At 41.8% G+C, this 17,627-nt stretch overlaps 1 protein-coding gene across 1 annotated transcript in view; it reads left to right on the top strand.

Moving 5' to 3' along the window:
* Window positions 1-17,627, top strand: part of snd1 (staphylococcal nuclease and tudor domain containing 1) — a 311,160-nt gene that overhangs the window by 4,166 nt on the left and 289,367 nt on the right. Inside the window, exons 2-6 of the mRNA XM_034162933.1 lie at window positions 7,788-7,937; window positions 8,973-9,093; window positions 9,576-9,657; window positions 13,549-13,709; window positions 15,501-15,592. Of these exons, the coding sequence (XP_034018824.1) occupies window positions 7,788-7,937; window positions 8,973-9,093; window positions 9,576-9,657; window positions 13,549-13,709; window positions 15,501-15,592 (606 nt within the window). The remainder of the gene's footprint in view (window positions 1-7,787; window positions 7,938-8,972; window positions 9,094-9,575; window positions 9,658-13,548; window positions 13,710-15,500; window positions 15,593-17,627) is intronic.

Raw genomic sequence — 17,627 nt, 5'->3', positions numbered from 1 at the left:
GATTCCGTGGTGTTGTGGATGGCAGCCATCCAGGCAGACAAGTGGTCCATCCCCACATCTCTAAACTAACACCGTTTGACATGGCCAGGTGAAACAGGGTCATCCTGTTGGCGAAGCATGGCACCAGTGCATGCTCTGACTTGACTTGACTATATACATAGTATAGAGTTTGTCAACAAAGCATCCAGACAATAGTAGTTTATTTTTTTGCTTTGCTTGGCATCAACATGTGATATCTGATGCAGGAAAACAGATGCCTCTGCAGAAAACCACATTTCTGGGATATGCTCATTAATGGTTTTAGACAATGACCTCTGATTTCACCTTGACCTTCTAGCTGTCACCTTGACATAACCTTTGTTGTGCAAGGATAGTTCATGGACTTTGTTCACCAGGTTTGGTTAAAATTGAACATATTGTCACAGCCTGACAGGCATGGTAATCACAGTAGTCTCTCTCTGCTCCCCGTGAGGTTAATTGCGTGTATAAGTGCTCTTTTTGGTCTCTTAAATACAGAGGTTAACCAGTTTAATTTAAGTATTTCATAACATGATGTACCACTCTTATATAATGCATGCAAGCAAATGGTATGGCAGAGCAGGGGTATAATTTCGTGAGCTTGCTTTTGAGTTGTGGCAAAGCAGTGTATTCTGAAGGTATTTTTAGCCTGTGCTAAATCAGAGATGTTTAAGAAATAACTACAATTGCGCATTTAAGTTCATACAATTTGATGGACTTAGTCGATACATGGTCATTTGTCAGTCACAACTTTACTATGACAAGGTGCTTTGTTTAATAGCACATTACAACCCCTGGCAATAATTATGGGATCACTGGCCTTGGAGGATGTTCATTCAGTTGTTTAATTTTGTAGAAAAAAAGCAGATCACACGCTCAAAGTGCTTTACAATTATGCCTCACATTCACCCCGATGTCAGGGTGCTGCCATACAAGGCGCTCACTACACACTGGGAGCAATAGGGGATGTCAGTTGAAACAAACAAATCATCACGCAATGTTGCAAAAGATGTTGGTTGTTCACAGTCAGCTGTGTCTAAACTCTGGACCAAATACAAACAAAGACATCAAAGCGTCAAGACAGAAAACTTAAAGCAATATGTCTCAAAAATCGAAAATGCACAACAAAACAAATGAGGAACGAATGGGAGGAAACTGGAGTCAACGTCTGTGACCGAACTGTAAGAAACCGCCTAAAGGAAATGGGATTTACATACAGAGAAGCTAAACGAAAGCCATCATTAACACCTAAACAGAAAAAAACAAGGTTACAATGGGCTAAGGAAAAGCAAACGTGGACTGTGGATGACTGGATGAAAGTCATATTCAGTGATGAATCTCGAATCTGCATTGGGCAAGGTGATGATGCTGGAACTTTTGCTTGGTGCCGTTCCAATGAGATTTATAAAGATGACTCCCTGAAGAGAACATGTAAATTTCCACAGTCATTGATGATATGGGGCTGCATGTCAGGTAAAGGCACTGGGGAGATGGGTGTCATTACATCATCAATAAATGCACAAGTTTACGTTGATATTTTGGACACTTTTCTTATCCCATCAATTGAAAGGATGTTTGGGGATGATGAAATCATTTTTCAAGATGATAATGCATCTTGCCATAGAGCAAAAACTGTGAAAACATTCCTTGCAAAAAGACACATAGGGTCAATGTCATGGCCTGCAAATAGTCCGGATCTTAATCCAATTGAAAATCTTTGGTGGAAGTTGAAGAAAATGGTCCATGACAAGGCACCAACCTGCAAAGCTGATCTGGCAACAGCAATCAGAGGAAGTTGGAGCCAGATTGATGAAGAGTACTGTTTGTCACTCATTAAGTCCATGTCTCAGAGACTGCAAGCTGTTATAAAAGCCAGAGGTGGTGCAACAAAATACTAGTGATGTGTTGGAGCGTTCTTTTGTTTTTCATGATTCCATAATTTTTTCCTCAGAATTGAGTGATTCCATATTTTTTTCCCTCTGCTTGGTCTAAAAAAGTAACCGTTACTGACTGCCACAATTATTTTTCCTGATTTCTTATAGTGTTTCTTAAAGCCAGAAAGTTGCCATTTGAAATGACTTTAGTTTTGTGTCATGTCTGTGATGTGCTTTATTTCTACAAAATTAAACAACTGAATGAACATCCTCTGAGGCCGGTGATTCCATAATTTTTGCCAGGGGTTGTAGTACCAGTTGTTCTACAGCCAGCCTCGGTCTGCTTGTGTTTCATGATACATAAAAAAAATTGTAAGATTAATCAATAAGTTGTTTGAGCCATCAAATATTAGAAAATGGTGAAAAATGTTGATCAATGGTTTACAGAGCCCAAGATGATGCCTTCAAATCTTGTTTTGTTCAGAATCCAGAAATATTCAGTTTGCTGCCAGACAGGAGTAAAAAAAACTGGTTAAAGAAACCAGAACGTTATTCGAAGCTGAAATGAAAGAATGTGGATATTTAAAAAAAATTCTCAAAATGATTACTTGATTATCAAATAGTTGTTGATTAATTTAATAGGCAATAGTTAGTCATTGCAGCTCTAGTTTGTGGTTATCTTGTCAGTGTTTATATAATCAGATGCTGGTAAGTTCGTTTTTGTAAACACAATTGATTTAATCAGTGTTTAAATCTATCAAAGTTAGCTAAATATTTTCTATGTTGTGAGAAACTGTAACCTGTAAATTGTAACATGGAATATAACTATTCTTGCTGTGGTTAACGTAGTTGAGCATGTTGTGCACAAGCAGGAAAATTGTCAGTTTGATTCCTAAATACAGCTTAGAGCCATTGTTGCTGACCGAACGGTCCCCCCTAAAAATCAGTCCACCCTGCCTTCGCTGTGCAGGCGTCATCAACCGCGGTTCACCGATTATCACCTCATTTCTGCTTCAAACTGCACTCCAGTCATCATCTATCTTCATATCTTCTTCATATCATTTAATTGTGCAAGGACAGCATACAATTACATTATGCTCATTGAGCAGAGATGTTTGTACCAGATTATAGCTGCAACAGCTGATTTCCATTTGTAGTCCTTGAGGGTCAGGACTACAAATGGAACACGTAGGGCTATTAAATACATCACAAACAACACCTACAAAATATGTAAATAAATAATAAATATGTATCTCAGCGACAGATATCTGAAGCTTTTGTACAACAATCATTTCCACATAAATTCAGTATTATTTCATCATACAAGAAGGAGGAAGCGAATAAAAAGAAACAAACGTAACATGTAGGTAGACTTTTTGAAGTTCTTGTCATTGGGAAAATCCTCCTTTTCCAACTCGGCCACCAGTCGTTCATGGCTATAGTTCAACTGTCTAGAAATCCACAGTCGAACCTATGCTGTCTGTGTTGTATATTTTTAAAATCAGGGGTTTTCAAAGTGTGGGAGAGTAAGCCTCCTCCCAACAGAGAACAAATGAATAGCTGTCCCCCCCCCCCCCCCCCCCCCACAACACAGACACAATTTCAAAATCTGTTTCTTTTTACATGTTAAACACGTTTTAAAAGTATTTGTGTGTTTTTAAAGAACTTTCTATTCTATTTTTTATCTTTTTTCATTTTTTAAACATCATTTTTTAAAAAACATTTAAACATCTTTGTGTGTTTTTAAATGTCTTTGGCATAACTAACACTTTTTAACATACACTCAACAAAAATATAAACGCAACACTTTTGGTTTTGCTCCCATTTTGTATGAGATGAACTCAAAGATCTAAAACTTTTTCCACATACACAATATCACCAATTCCCTCAAATATTGTTCACAAATCAGTCTAAATCTGTTATAGTGAGCACTTCTCCTTTGCTGAGATAATCCATCCCACCTCACAGGTGTGCCATACCAAGATGCTGATTAGACACCATGATTAGTGCGCAGGTGTGCCTTAGACTGCCCACAATAAAAGGCCACTCTGAAAGGTGCAGTTTTATCACACAGCACAATGCCACAGATGTCGCAAGATTTGAGGGAGCGTGCAATTGGCATGCTGACAGCAGGAATGTCAACCAGAGCTGTTGCTCGTGTATTGAATGTTCATTTCTCTACCATAAGCCGTCTCCAAAGGCGTTTCAGAGAATTTGGCAGTACATCCAACCAGCCTCACAACCGCAGACCACGTGTAACCACACCAGCCCAGGACCTCCACATCCAGCATGTTCACCTCCAAGCCACTCGGACAGCTGCTGAAACAATCGGTTTGCATAACCAAAGAATTTCTGCACAAACTGTCAGAAACCGTCTCAGGGAAGCTCATCTGCGTGCTCGTCATCCTCATCGGGGTCTCGACCTGACTCCAGTTCGTCGTCGTAACTGATTTGAGTGGGCAAATGGTCACATTCGCTGGCGTTTGGCACGTTGGAGAGGTGTTCTCTTCACGGATGAATCCCGGTTCACACTGTCCAGGGCAGATGGCAGACAGCGTGTGTGGCATCGTGTGGGTGAGCGGTTTTCTGATATCACTGTTGTGGATTGAGTGGCCCATGGTAGCGGTGGGGTTATGGTATGGGCAGGCATCTGTTATGGACGAAGAACACAGGTGCATTTTATTGATGGCATTTTGAATGCACAGAGATACCGTGACGAGATCCTGAGGCCCATTGTTGTGCCATACATCCAAGAACATCACCTCATGTTGCAGCAGGATAATGCACGGCCCCATGTTGCAAGGATCTGTACACAATTCTTGGAAGCTGAAAATGTCCCAGTTCTTGCATGGCCGGCATACTCACCGGACATGTCACCCATTGAGCATGTTTGGGATGCTCTGGACCAGCGTATATGACAGCGTGTACCAGTTCCTGCCAATATCCAGCAATTTCGCACAGCCATTGAAGAGTGGACCAACATTCCACAGGCCACAATTGACAACCTGATCAACTCTATGCGAAGGAGATGTGTTGCACTGCATGAGGCAAATGGTGGTCACACCAGATACTGACTGGTATCCCCCCCAGTAAAACAAAACTGCACATTTCAGAGTGGCCTTTTATTGTAGGCAGTCTAAGGCACACCTGTGCACTAATCATGGTGTTTAATCAGCATCTTGATATGGCACACCTGTGAGGTGGGATGGATTATCTCAGCAAAGGAGAAGTGCTCACTATCACAGATTTAGACTGGTTTGTGAACAATATTTGAGGGAGATGGTAATATTGTGTATGTGGAAAAAGTTTTAGATCTTTGAGTTCATCTCATACAAAATGGGAGCAAAATCAAAAGTGTTGCGTTTATATTTTTGTTGAGTGTTAATAATAAGGGATGTGTATTGATAAGATTCTATCGAGATCGATGCCATTAATGATTCCGCTTATCAATCTGATTCCTTATCAATTCCCTTATCAGTACCTCCTGTGAATTTTCTGCATACTAAAAGTAGGCTTTACAAGTTTTCTATGTCAATAACATTTTGAGTCTTAAAGTAAATAAATATGAAAATTGGTCAGTGGATCCTTGATCTCTGGACATAAATAATAATAAACTAAACTATAATAAGCTATTAATTTTAAGCGGGCTCTGCCTCGGCAGAGAGTGGCGCAGCGTTTGGAGCTGTGCGAACGGAACGGAGGATGATTCTCGTTTCTTACGTGCAACAAGACAAGCGTCCCAGTTAGTAATTATAATCCGCACAAGAGTGACTCATGATTGACATCTTTAAATGGCTTTGAGAGAGCAGACTTGTCGCTTCTGAAAAACAACGAAGCAATGAACCAACAAAGCAGGCTTCAAAGTGGAGCCGTTATAGAAGCGGTTGATTACAGTCCCGCTGCAGAGTCTGTAATCAACGTAAAGAAATGATCATTTTCCCAATAAACACCCTCAAAAACAACGCTCTGAAGGACCGATGGTGGATCGAATCATATCTTAATGATTCTCAAAAAGATGTGGTTTATGATACCCATCCCTTGCGCCCCCCCGAAGAACTCACAGTTTGAAAACAACTGTTTTAGATGATTTCTTTGTTGTTGCCATTTGCTCCAGTGATGAGTGACAAATGCTGCTTGGGATAGTATGCAAAGACCACCAGCATTATCTGGACCTGATATCCATGTTGTCAGTGTTGTCCACTCGTCCCCCACACACACACATTAAAACCAGCTCATCTCATGATGGCTTACACGTTATTGCTCACTGTGGTCCATGATCATGACCATTGTGTACACGTACTGGTCGTGTCCTGCTTGCTCGGCCCATATTTGATTTAATCCTTATCTGTGACTATACATGCCTCTCTGATGCAGAATACTTACTTTTCTGTCGTAAACGGCTGCACCTCAGCCGGCATCAGCATCAGGGGTAATTTGCAGCTATATTGTGTCACTCTCTGCAAAAACATACCTCTGAAGGTTGGATTGGATTGTCAGCTATGATCTGATAAAAGATTACAATTCTAGCGTTACTAGTAGTTACTCTGTAGCAGTGATAAAAGGTGCAGAAATAAGACGTTTGAAGATGTGGCAGATCTCTGTATATGTTACGAGGTACAAAGGAAAAGCAGCTTCTTTGCATCAATGATACTGTTAATTATCACTTATTTGGATGTTCTTTGGACTTGCAGTCTAACACAGCAAGTGTCACTCATGCTCCTCAACACGTATATTATCACAGGTAGCATGTGTAATTAACTGATAGAGTTGTCTTCAGGTGTTGGCATAAACGCTGCTCTTAGAACAACGCAAACAAACCTCTGGGTATTGGTGTCTCTTAAGAAGGACGTGATGGAAGACTTTATCAGCAAAATCTGTTTCTAGTTTCATATGATTTTGATATAACTTTTCATTTGGTGCGAAATTTCATCATGGCTGGATTGTCTCCCCACTTATTTATTGTTCCTCAGATAGTATGGCTAATGTGGTAATTTGAAACAATCATTGTCCTTTATCTTATGCAATCGGTGCCTTGCAAGAAGTCCAGGTAATATGTTCCAAATGGAACTTGATCATGATATGAGGAGCAGCGTAGCGACTGCAGAGTATGTAAAAATGGCAGCAATGCGTCTGCTTGGCCTGTACACGAAGGTTGAGATTCAGCGGTCATTTGATGAAAGACTTTATCTACTCCACATCTTAGATCAACAGTCCGCAGGGATGCTCCCTGCAGACGCACGAGAGAGTCGGCAGATAAAAAGTGTTTGCTTAGATTCGTGTAAATGCCACGGTCGTCAAACCTGAGAGTGGGCCTTATTTATTTATTTATTCATTTAGCTAATAGATGGCATGATTTCACCTCACCTTGTGAGACACGGTCACCAAGGCAACACCCAGTGGGAAGCTTCTTTCCTGCTGTGTAATAGTTCAGAAGGAATCTAGGAATCTATTATTGATGCAGTATTGTCTCCAGTTTGGAGGGGAAAATACACAAATTTAAGTATATCAGCTCTAATTTACTGGTATTGCATTGGGGTATGTTTTGTTTGAAGAGGTCTAGTCGTAAGGCTAGCGCATTAGTTGAGTATTACCGTAACCATCCATCCATCCATCCATTTTCTTCCGCTTTATCCGGAGTCGGGTCGCGGGGACAGCAGGTCAAACAAAGCCGCCCAGACCTCCCGATCCACACACACCTCCCCCAGCTCCTCCGGGTACCGTAACCTTTATATTATTATATTATATTTTTATTACCGTAACCTTGATACAAATACATCTCTGAAGTCCTGTGGAGAGAAAATTTAAAGACTTTACTTTCATTTACACAATTGCACACATGTTGATCCTCAGTCCTCAGCTTGCAGTCTTCCCCCCACTCTCTGTCGCCCCCTACAGGTCTTGTCAGGCTGTGCTATCATTGTTCGGGGCCAGCCTCGAGGTGGCCCACCCCCAGAACGTCAGATCAACCTCAGCAATATCCGGGCCGGGGCCATGGCTCGCAGAGCAGCTCAGGGCCAGCCCGACACCAAGGACACCCCCGATGAGGTGAGCGGCCCCATCCTGTTGTTTTTGTTTGTGCCTGTTTTTGGCTAAGACTGAACAAGGTCCTGTTCAGTAGCCCTTCCAGCCAAACACGATGCTCTCATTTGGGACCTCATCCTAATGTGTGTGTGTGTGTATATCTTTGTTTGTACTGTGGGGAAAAGAGATTGCCGTGGGCTGTTTGCCAAGTTGCTTTACTATTCTCATTTCTGTCGAGCAGCTGTGGCTTATTTACAGTATAAATCAACATTTATACTCTGTTCATGTAAATGATGACAGAGCCAAGAATTAAATGTTTTTCCTCTTAAATGAGCATGAACTTAAGATACAATACTACGCATACAATTTGATGTATTGTTAAAACATCGATGATCAATCTCCCAGTTTATGTGCTACATCTGGACGCCAAGATGATTTGTTTTTCATCGTATGTATCGGTGACATTTGATTTGATTGTCATTATCATTAATCCTCTAGATTCTTTTGGAATGTAGGTCGTCTGCAGTTGTCCTCTGATTCCTTGTACTAGGTGAGCTATGACGACTACCTTTGCAACCCCCCAGGACTAAATCCAACTTTTTCCCAACTTTAGGTTCCTTAGATGACCCCAAAACACAATCAGGATGTTCCCAAAAATAAAAACTGGCCTCAAGCCAGTTATCCAAGATGGTGTCCAAGATGGCCGCCAAAATAGGGTTTTTCTCTAAAACACCTTTAAACAACATATAAACAACTTACATATCACAGAGATTCAATGGGAAGACCATTGCAGGTCACAGCAAACTCATTTGTGCTTAAACTAAATTCATTCATGGGTATAAGATTCAAAATGGCGTCCAAAATGGCCACCAATAGACCCTTTGCTAGAGAAGAAATTGGACTTCAAATGGGGTGAAGGGTAGCCAGAGCCTTCCTCATCCAGATATCTTCTCAGGTTTTGTTATGGAGTTGCACCACAGCATTATTCTTTCTGTAATCCACCAGTGACATTGGTTCAGAAGTATGTCTCCACATATAATTTTTCTGTCTTGATTGCAGCCATGGGCATTTCAGGCCAGAGAGTTCCTGCGAAAGAAGTTAATCGGAAAAGAGGTCTGCTTCACTGTGGAAATCAAGACTGCTTTGGGCAGGGAGTATGGCATGGTCTATTTAGGCAAAGGTGAGTGAACTACCAATTCAAATGCTTGTATATGTTTTTATTTTTCAACTCCTTGAGTAATTTTTGGACAGATGTGACTACAGTATTTTCTGGAGTAAGTTTGCAGGTTCTTTTTACTAGTTGGGGGGGGGGGGGGTCCTTTGACTTGTATTGTGTTGCGAAATCATGGTTTTATTATTATTGGAATCATGGCATTATTATTGTCATTATTATTATAGTAACTATTTATATTGGCCTTTCCCAGGAATTAAATAACTAAACAAAAACAAAGAACTGTAATAATAAAAGAATAAATGCTAGTGATAAATAGTACACTAGAACAGCACACACACATTCCACATTAAAGACCTGATCACACTGAAAAGTGGTGTGACTTATGTTCCTTCTTCCCCCACCAAAAAAAGCAAAATGTTTTTTGACAGGTATGACTTCAAAATAATTTCATGTCACTTGTGTTTTTGTTTTTTCTTTTTATTTTGTAGACACATCAGGCGAGAACATTGCTGGGTCTCTGGTGAGCGAGGGCCTGGCCACAGTCCGCAGGGAAGGAATCAGAGGAAACAAGTACGCCCTTTGCTTCCATCACTATGGTGCTACTGTCTGTCATGAAAACATCAACACTTTTAATTTGTAAATGCATGGAAAACTTTTTTGCACATATGATGGAGGATGCAGACTGATTATTCTTAAAATTCTTTATTGCACAGTGTTGCTAAACCAGCCAGATTGTGCAGAATGTAACATCAAGTATTATCATCCACTTAAATAGGATTTGTGTGTCAGATAGTGCCAAAGGAGTGATTCATCTGAAATCTTTTTTTAATTTATTTTGATGTGAGAACTTCAGCGATTCACCGATTACAGATTGCGTCATTGCACCTTGATTCACAGCATGAGCAGGAAATCACTATTTGCAATAGAGCTGCTGTTTGCGGTTGTGTTTATCTGGGTTGTTGCTCGTGTGCGGAGGCGTGCAGAAGAGTAAAACTGCTCGAATAGACACAGATCCATTATGTTCCAGATGGTGGCAGTATAACTCTGCTGCAGCAGTGTCGTCCCTCTGAAAGTCTTTCTGCCACATTGCCCTTATGCAGCAATCCCCCAAAACACACTTACACACCCACAACTGTATGATAAAGTAATGTACTTGCCCCCCAGTGGCAGTATTTGCACATTACACACTTTACAAGCAATTTGACTCACGCTGCTGCGTTTTTTATCTTCCAACATGAACTGAGACGGTGTGAATATTTTTGCCACTAATGACCCATTTTGAGCATCCTGTGCAATGGCCCAGAACAAGCACTAATGTAAACGCTGCTTTAAGTGTAAGCCGGCATCATCTGGCCAAAGGGGAGGATCATTACTCAGCGGTTTGAGAGGGCAAATACAAGCAGAGTGTTTTGCACGATGAACATGCATTAAAGACCAATTATCTGTTATTTTTTCTTTTACTTTTTTCTTTTTTTAACTATACACTCACCGGCCACTTTATTAGGTACACCTTGCTAGTACCAGGTTGGACTGCCTTTTGCCTTCAGAACTGCCTTAATTCTTCATGACGTAGATTGAGTAAGGTGCTGGAAATGTTCCTCAGAGATGTTGGGCCATATTAACATGAAGGCATCACGCAGTCGCCCGTTCAACTAGTCTGCCCGTTCTCCTCTGACTTCAGACATCAACAAGGCATTTCGTCCCCTCCTGTGTCTCTCACTGAATATCTTCTCTTTTTCGGATCATTCTCTGTAAACCCTAGAGATGGTTGCGTGTGAAAATCCCAGTAGATCAGCAGTTTCTGAAATACTCAAACCAGCCCGTCTGACAACAACATCCAAAGTCACTTAAATCCACAATCACCACAATCAAAGTCACTTAAATCCCCTTTCTTCCCCATTGTGATGCTCGGTTTGAATTTCAGCAAGTCGTCTTCACCATGTCTAGATGCCTAAATCCATTGAGTTGCTGCCATGTGATTGGCTGATTAGCTGTTTGTGTTAAGACGCAATTGAGCAGGTGTACCTAATAAAGTGGCCACCGAGTGTATGTGTTTCTGCTCTGATGGGGTTGTCACTGGCCTGATGTTGCTGAAATCCTCCTTGAATTTTCCACAACCAAGAGGAAGCTGTCAAACAGTTGGTGTGTGATTTAACATTGTTTGGTTTCACATTGCAGAGACTCGTATATGAACAGACCACGAACCTACAGTATGTTAAAAAATAAAGGTTTATTTATTCATTATTTTTTTTTTTTTTTTTTTACTTGGCCTTCTTTGCCTGTCGGTATCAGTTTTGAGTTGAAACACTGTGTTGGTTGAAAACAAAATGCTATTTGGAGACTTGGATATATATTCACTATCTTCTGCCTCCACACATGAAGTTCTTCTCCGTCTTAACTGACCTCTGTTTGTGTTTCTGTGGAGCTGTTCACCGTCTCCTTTTGCAGTTTTCTTTATCTTTGTAGCTTGGTTCCTCTTTATTGCTTCAGTTCTAAGTAGCTTAAAGACAAATGACGACTTGCAGAAAGTTTCACTTTTGCTGCTCCGTAAGCAAGAATCAGGTTTTATTGAAATTGAAGTTAGTAGCCACGTTGGTGCAGAAGGGAACAAATTGACAGTCGGCTTGGGGAAAAGAGTCCAAAAGGCCATTTGATTAGGAACGTGTGGTAGTGGAGCTGGCTTATATGTGGTAGTTTTATTTAAAAACTATCATTATGTCTCAAAAAGCAGAAACATGTCTTCAGTAATAAAATGGAATAATTCATCTTATGGATGGTTCATTTTGGAGAAGGCTTTGCTTAGTCGCCATCTCGACTCCTGTATCAATCAGGCAGCATTTGCTTCTTGGAAAAATAAAAGCTTGTTGGCCATTTGAAGTTCTGAATAATTAAAGTTTTACAAGGGCTCTCACAAAGCATTAGCCTGCGCGGCTTAGCGAGCCAGCATGGACTTAATTGCAGCGTTTGTTGCCAGCTGTGTGGTTGCGTTTCAAGAAGCTGTCAAACGCTATTATTGTCTTTTTGTAAAATGCTCAAACATTTTTTAAGCAGTTACAATCTCTGGTTTGCTGAGCGCCGCCGAAGTAAGGCAGTTTGTGGGGATAAAGTTGTTTTTATCCCGTTAGGCTCAGGCCTGACCAAACAAAGCCATACTGATTTAATCACATGCACAGTGGCAACTGTTTCATTAAAAACACATTTTGTCCATGTTTGAATGAACAAACACTTCACTTCTTCTTTCACGTTTGAGGAGCAGGCTTGAGTTAGCCCGACTCGCAACAAAACGTGAATGAAAGCAGTGCAGCCGTCAGTGAGAGGTCATTAGCTTAATTGGAATTAAGCGATACTGCAAAGTCCAGCGCTGCACTGCTTGTGCGTGTTGTTTAAGACGCAATTTTGTAGCAAGTCAGTGGCATCTTCCATTCGATGTTGCATCTCTGTAAAAGCTGATGTGAATGCCGTGAGTGGTTTACAGTGATGCCTCACATTCACCTATTCACACTGCAACAGAGGTGGGACGGAGTCACCATCAAGTCATGAATCAGCAAGTCTCAAGTCATAATGACCACCAATTGTTTGCAAGCTGACTTGAGAATTGACTTGGGACTCGCAGATTGATGACTTGATGGTGACGTTGTCACGCCTCTGCACTGCAGGTACATCGATCAGATATTTCTGGTCGGTATCAGTCCAATATTGGCCAAAATTACTGGCTCGAATAGCAAGAATTGAATAAATAAAATTTCTCTTCAGTCTTCTATTTCACACTTGAATCATTGTCAGCTGTATGTGTGCTTTTTCCTTTAATGGACTAGAATTTTTGTTTCACAGGTTTAGTGTTTGCTTAGTTGACTAGGTTAGCATTAGCAAACTACAATGAGACAAACATGCTTCCGTGCTGTTGTGCGTGATGCTCACTTGCACACCGTTGACAACATGTGGATTAAGGACTTTGATTGAGACACTAATAGAAAATTGAACTAATATTTACAGTGTGTCAGATTTAGGCATATTTATTGGCAGTGAAACCAAATCGTGACTAGCGACTCTGTTCTTTCATACATAGTCATCACGACCTGCAGTTTTATGAGTTATCTCTAATGGAAAGTTGTTCAAAATAAAAACCGATGGAATTGTTTGCAGATGAAAAAGCTCAAGTATCCGCAATGCCGATTTGATAAAGCAGCAGGTGGGAACACAAGTTTCTGTTGTTACAGCAATGAGACTCAGGCTAATGAATATATACCGGGATGCGGCACACTGCAGCTTGTCGGCAATTTGACCTTTAAGCCCTCGCACGTTGGGTTTGCAGGTGGGTTTTTGTTCATTTGTCTCATTCTTTGCTTTAAACCGCTCTCTGTGTGTGTGTGTGTGTGTGTGTGTGTGTGTGTGTGTGTGTGTGTGTGTGTGTGTGTGTGTGTGTGTGTGTGTGTGTGTGTGTGTGTGTGTGTGTGTGAACAGCCCGGAGCAGGCCAGACTCTGTGAAATGGAGGACCAGGCCAAAGCTTCCAAGAAGGGATTGTGGAGCGAAGGAGGCGGGACACAGACCATCCGTGACATAAAGTACACCATAGAGAATCCCCGCAACTTCGTCGACGCCTTGCACCAGAAACCCATCAATGGTAATGAGATTGGGTAGGGGCTAGCAAGCAGCCATTGTGACTAGCATCGAGAAGCACACACGCACGCAGGATTACATAAGCTTCTATTTTCCCATAAAAGCCTGATTTGACGACTGCGGAAGAAAGCCACCATTTTGGCGCCGGCTTTTTTGGCCTCACTATCTGCTTTAATGGCGCAGAGTCTATCAGCCTTCATCGGCTCATTCCTCCACACTCTCATCTGACCTACGCGAGGTGTAATGTACCGCTCAATTCATTCTAGGCTAGTAGCATTAACAGCGGCTCAGCTCATTTCACTACCTTTTAATTGAATGGGAGCAGGAAAGGGAAGGCTTCATATTCTTTTATTTCTCGTCCAACTCATTCAGCGGCGGCGGGTCATGCTTGTTTCAGAATTGGTGGCAGCAATCCAGCCGAAGTGCACTCAAATGCACGTAGAGTTGCTGCGGTTGAAAACAGGAATGCCGTTCATTTTTCCCACGGTCACGTACAGAAAGAAAATGTCTTACACAGGTTGACGTTTCTCACAGCATTCATTTTTTGGAGTAATTGAGAGTTAAAACGAAATTATTATTATTAGCGTTTCAAATCATTGAATAGTACACTGTGGTTTTGAGCAGTGTGGCCAAAAAGTACATTTGTTTTGCTTATGTAATATCAGTGCATCCCATTTGGACTCTGATGTTGGATTTTCCCAGTTGCACCTCCCAGGAACACCCCCCCTAAAGTCAGAATTCCAACTCAACTCGTTTGATCCCCACATACCTCGAGTTCACAATCCAAGACCAGCATGTCGAATAAATGAACACTTCATCTCCTCCCACCTCATACTTACCAAACAAGCTAAAGCTAATGGGCTAAACTTAGTTCAGGTGTTTGATTAAATGAACATTTTTGCAGACTGGTTGGTGGTTTTCATTATAGGCGGTGTGGGCGTGGGTATAAAAAAATGACTGAAATATTGCCTCAGTAACTGTGGAAGAACACTGGTGCTAATCCACCAAGCAATAGATACCTGCTAGCTAATGGTGTGAATGTATAAAAAGGTTTTAGGAGACAGCCTGAAGTGGCCGTCTGAGGAACTGCAAGATTTGGCACTTCTGTATTGACTGTATTTTTCATGAGCAGAGGTTGTCACTTGATAAAATGCAGTACCATATTCCTGTCTGCAACCCGTTGGCCAGGTCTGGATTTGTTGCAACGAAACATCACATGCATGGTTTGAAATTAGGAGCAGGTGTGGCTGAAGTTACACATAGCTTAAAATGAGCTTATTGGATCCTTTCATTTTTACCTGAGGCCAAAATATTACCTTCAGGTATTGCGAAAACCTTGCATCTGTCCGTCTGTTTGTGCTCAGCATAACTCCAGTCCTGTTACTGCCAGAGTCATGAAATTCACAGGGAACATTCTTGGGACACAGACCTTGGACAAGTTCAGAGATGTCAAAGTTTAAGAGGTCAAAAGGTTGCATGCTGTTTCCTATTTTTATGCTCATACGGCCGATGGGATTTTAGCATTGCGTTATATTTTTAATACTCGGGTCTGGGGGCCACCTGGGTCAATGCTGCTTGTTCTCAAGCTCGTTTTCTGAGTGCACCCTGCAGCACTCACCGGATTTCTTTTTAAATTCAAGACCAATCCATTGTGCTAATTCTGAAATTTATGCATCAGGGAAGTATAACTTTTGTCCTGTAAATGAAAATTTGAGAGCATGGCGCATGTACGCTTATTGTTATGCTAAGAGGCTCTCTCCTCTCACACTCTTACCTTCTGATCTTCTCCCCACAGCCATCATCGAGCATGTGCGTGACGGCAGTGTTGTTCGTGCCCTGCTCCTCCCAGACTACTACCTAGTCACAGTTATGCTGTCTGGAATTAAGGTAAGCACTACCTAACTGCTGCCCCCGGCAGATGTGGTACTCTGCTCGGAGCAGATGGTGCAGTTGTGGGAAATGACAGGATTTTGCTCCTGTCCATCAGTTACATAATTCTCCAGAGAGCCCAGTTTGGTCTCAACAACTTTTAATGTTACACCCTTTTAAAGGCATGCTGCCGTCTCCACATCCAGTCATGAAGAGTGGCGAGAAGACATGGCCTCTGTATAAATTCAGATGTATCACCAGAAATAGAAGACAAAAGCCCTTTGGAGCTGGTTACATCTTCGTAAGATGATCTCCCTGGTAACGGCAGAGATGTAATTTTTTTTCCATTAGTTTTTTACACTCAGTAGTGTCATGTTGCTCTTTTCTCTGAAATGATGTGATTAAGAGCTATTAAGTGAAGTAGGCCAGGGTGTGAAAGCTTTACTTGACTGTTAGAAAGACCTTTGAAACACACCTGGTAGTCTTTGGGTTTCATCAAAAATGACATGAACAACAAGGTTGTGTCTTCGACACGGTTGATCATGGCATACTGCTCCACTGCCTACAGCACCTTGTAGGGCTCACTGGTACTGCCCTGGAGTGGTTTTTGATCTTATCTGTCAGAGAGATCCGAATTCATCTCTATTGGGCGTACCAGATCACTGAGCCACACTGTCCCTTCTGGGGTGCCTCAGAGATCAGTCCTGGGACCCCTTCTCTTTAATCATATATAAATTCAATTCCATTGCTACGCTGACAATGCTCAGCTGTATCTGAAGCTGGGTAGCAATGTGTCTGAGACCCCATCTGCATCTGCTCCATCTCCATCACCCTCTGTTTCCTCTCCTTCTCTATCCACCCCTTTTTCGACTTGCACAGCCTTTCTGGAGGAGATTAAGGCATGGAAGCAGCAAAAGTTCCTCAATCGAAACAGCTCAAAAACCGAAGCAATCCAGATTGGCACTGCACATCAAATTCGACAACATAAAGTCCTTAGCATTGTCTTTTCTGGTCAGAATATCTGTTTCCACTACTGTCACCAACCTTGGTGTCATCTTTGATCAACAACTCACCTTTGAATCCCATATAAAACACATCTGTAAAACTTCATTCTTTCACCTTCACATCCTAGCTAAACTCAGGCCCACACTCTCCCCTTCCAAGCTCGTCCACGCCTTCGTCTCCTTCAGACTGGACTACAGCAACGCACTTCTCATTAGGATTCCTGGCAAGAACATACAAAGACTTCAGTACGTCCAGAACAGCGCTGCCAGCGTCCTGTTGAGAGTGCGTAAGCACATCACTCCCATCCTTTGCTCACTTCACGGGCTTCCCATTTCTGCCCGGATCACATACAAAATCTTTCTGCTCACCTTTCGATGTCTCTATGGTAACGCCCCATCATACCTCACAGAACTCGTCACTGTCTCGCACGTTCTGTCCGCTCCTCTGACACCCACCTCCTTTTCACTCTCAGGACTTGATCCTGCACCACAGCAGACCGCGCCTTCTCCTGCGCAGCCCCCTGATTGCAGAATGCCCTGCTTCCTCATCTCAGGGCTCCATAGGCTGTGGAATCCGTCAAAAAGGGCCTGAAAACTTTTCTTTTTAACAGATGTTTTTAAACCTGTGCACGTCTTACTCTTATTTCCTCTGTTGCTTTAATGGTCTTTTTTTTTAATCTGCCTCTTACTGTTCCTGTTTTTATTGATTTCTTTTTTAGTGACTATAGCACTTTGAGATTTATTGTAAATGTGAAGTGTGTTGTAAATAAAATGTATTACTGTTATTGCCCAATTACAGTCTCAAACTGGACCAGGACCTGGTTGATCTGATCAGTATGTTTGGAGTTACTCTAGACATTATTGTCTAGTTTGTCTTTCCTGTTCGAGCTGTATCAGTTCCACTCTGCTAAATTTCTCCCATAAATCTTTCTCACTAAGTCCAGCTTTGCCAACAGACTCCTCAAGGTAACTAATCTTTTTCATCTTCCGCTTTGAACACATTAAATCCTCTTCAAGGTGTTCTCTGTTTTTGCTGCTCAAAGGCTCGC

Source organism: Thalassophryne amazonica, chromosome 22, assembly GCF_902500255.1.
Source record: "Thalassophryne amazonica chromosome 22, fThaAma1.1, whole genome shotgun sequence".
Taxonomy (NCBI): Eukaryota; Metazoa; Chordata; class Actinopteri; order Batrachoidiformes; family Batrachoididae; genus Thalassophryne; species Thalassophryne amazonica.
The sequence above is the reverse complement of the archived record's forward strand: the minus strand, read 5'-3'. Positions and strand labels throughout refer to the sequence as shown.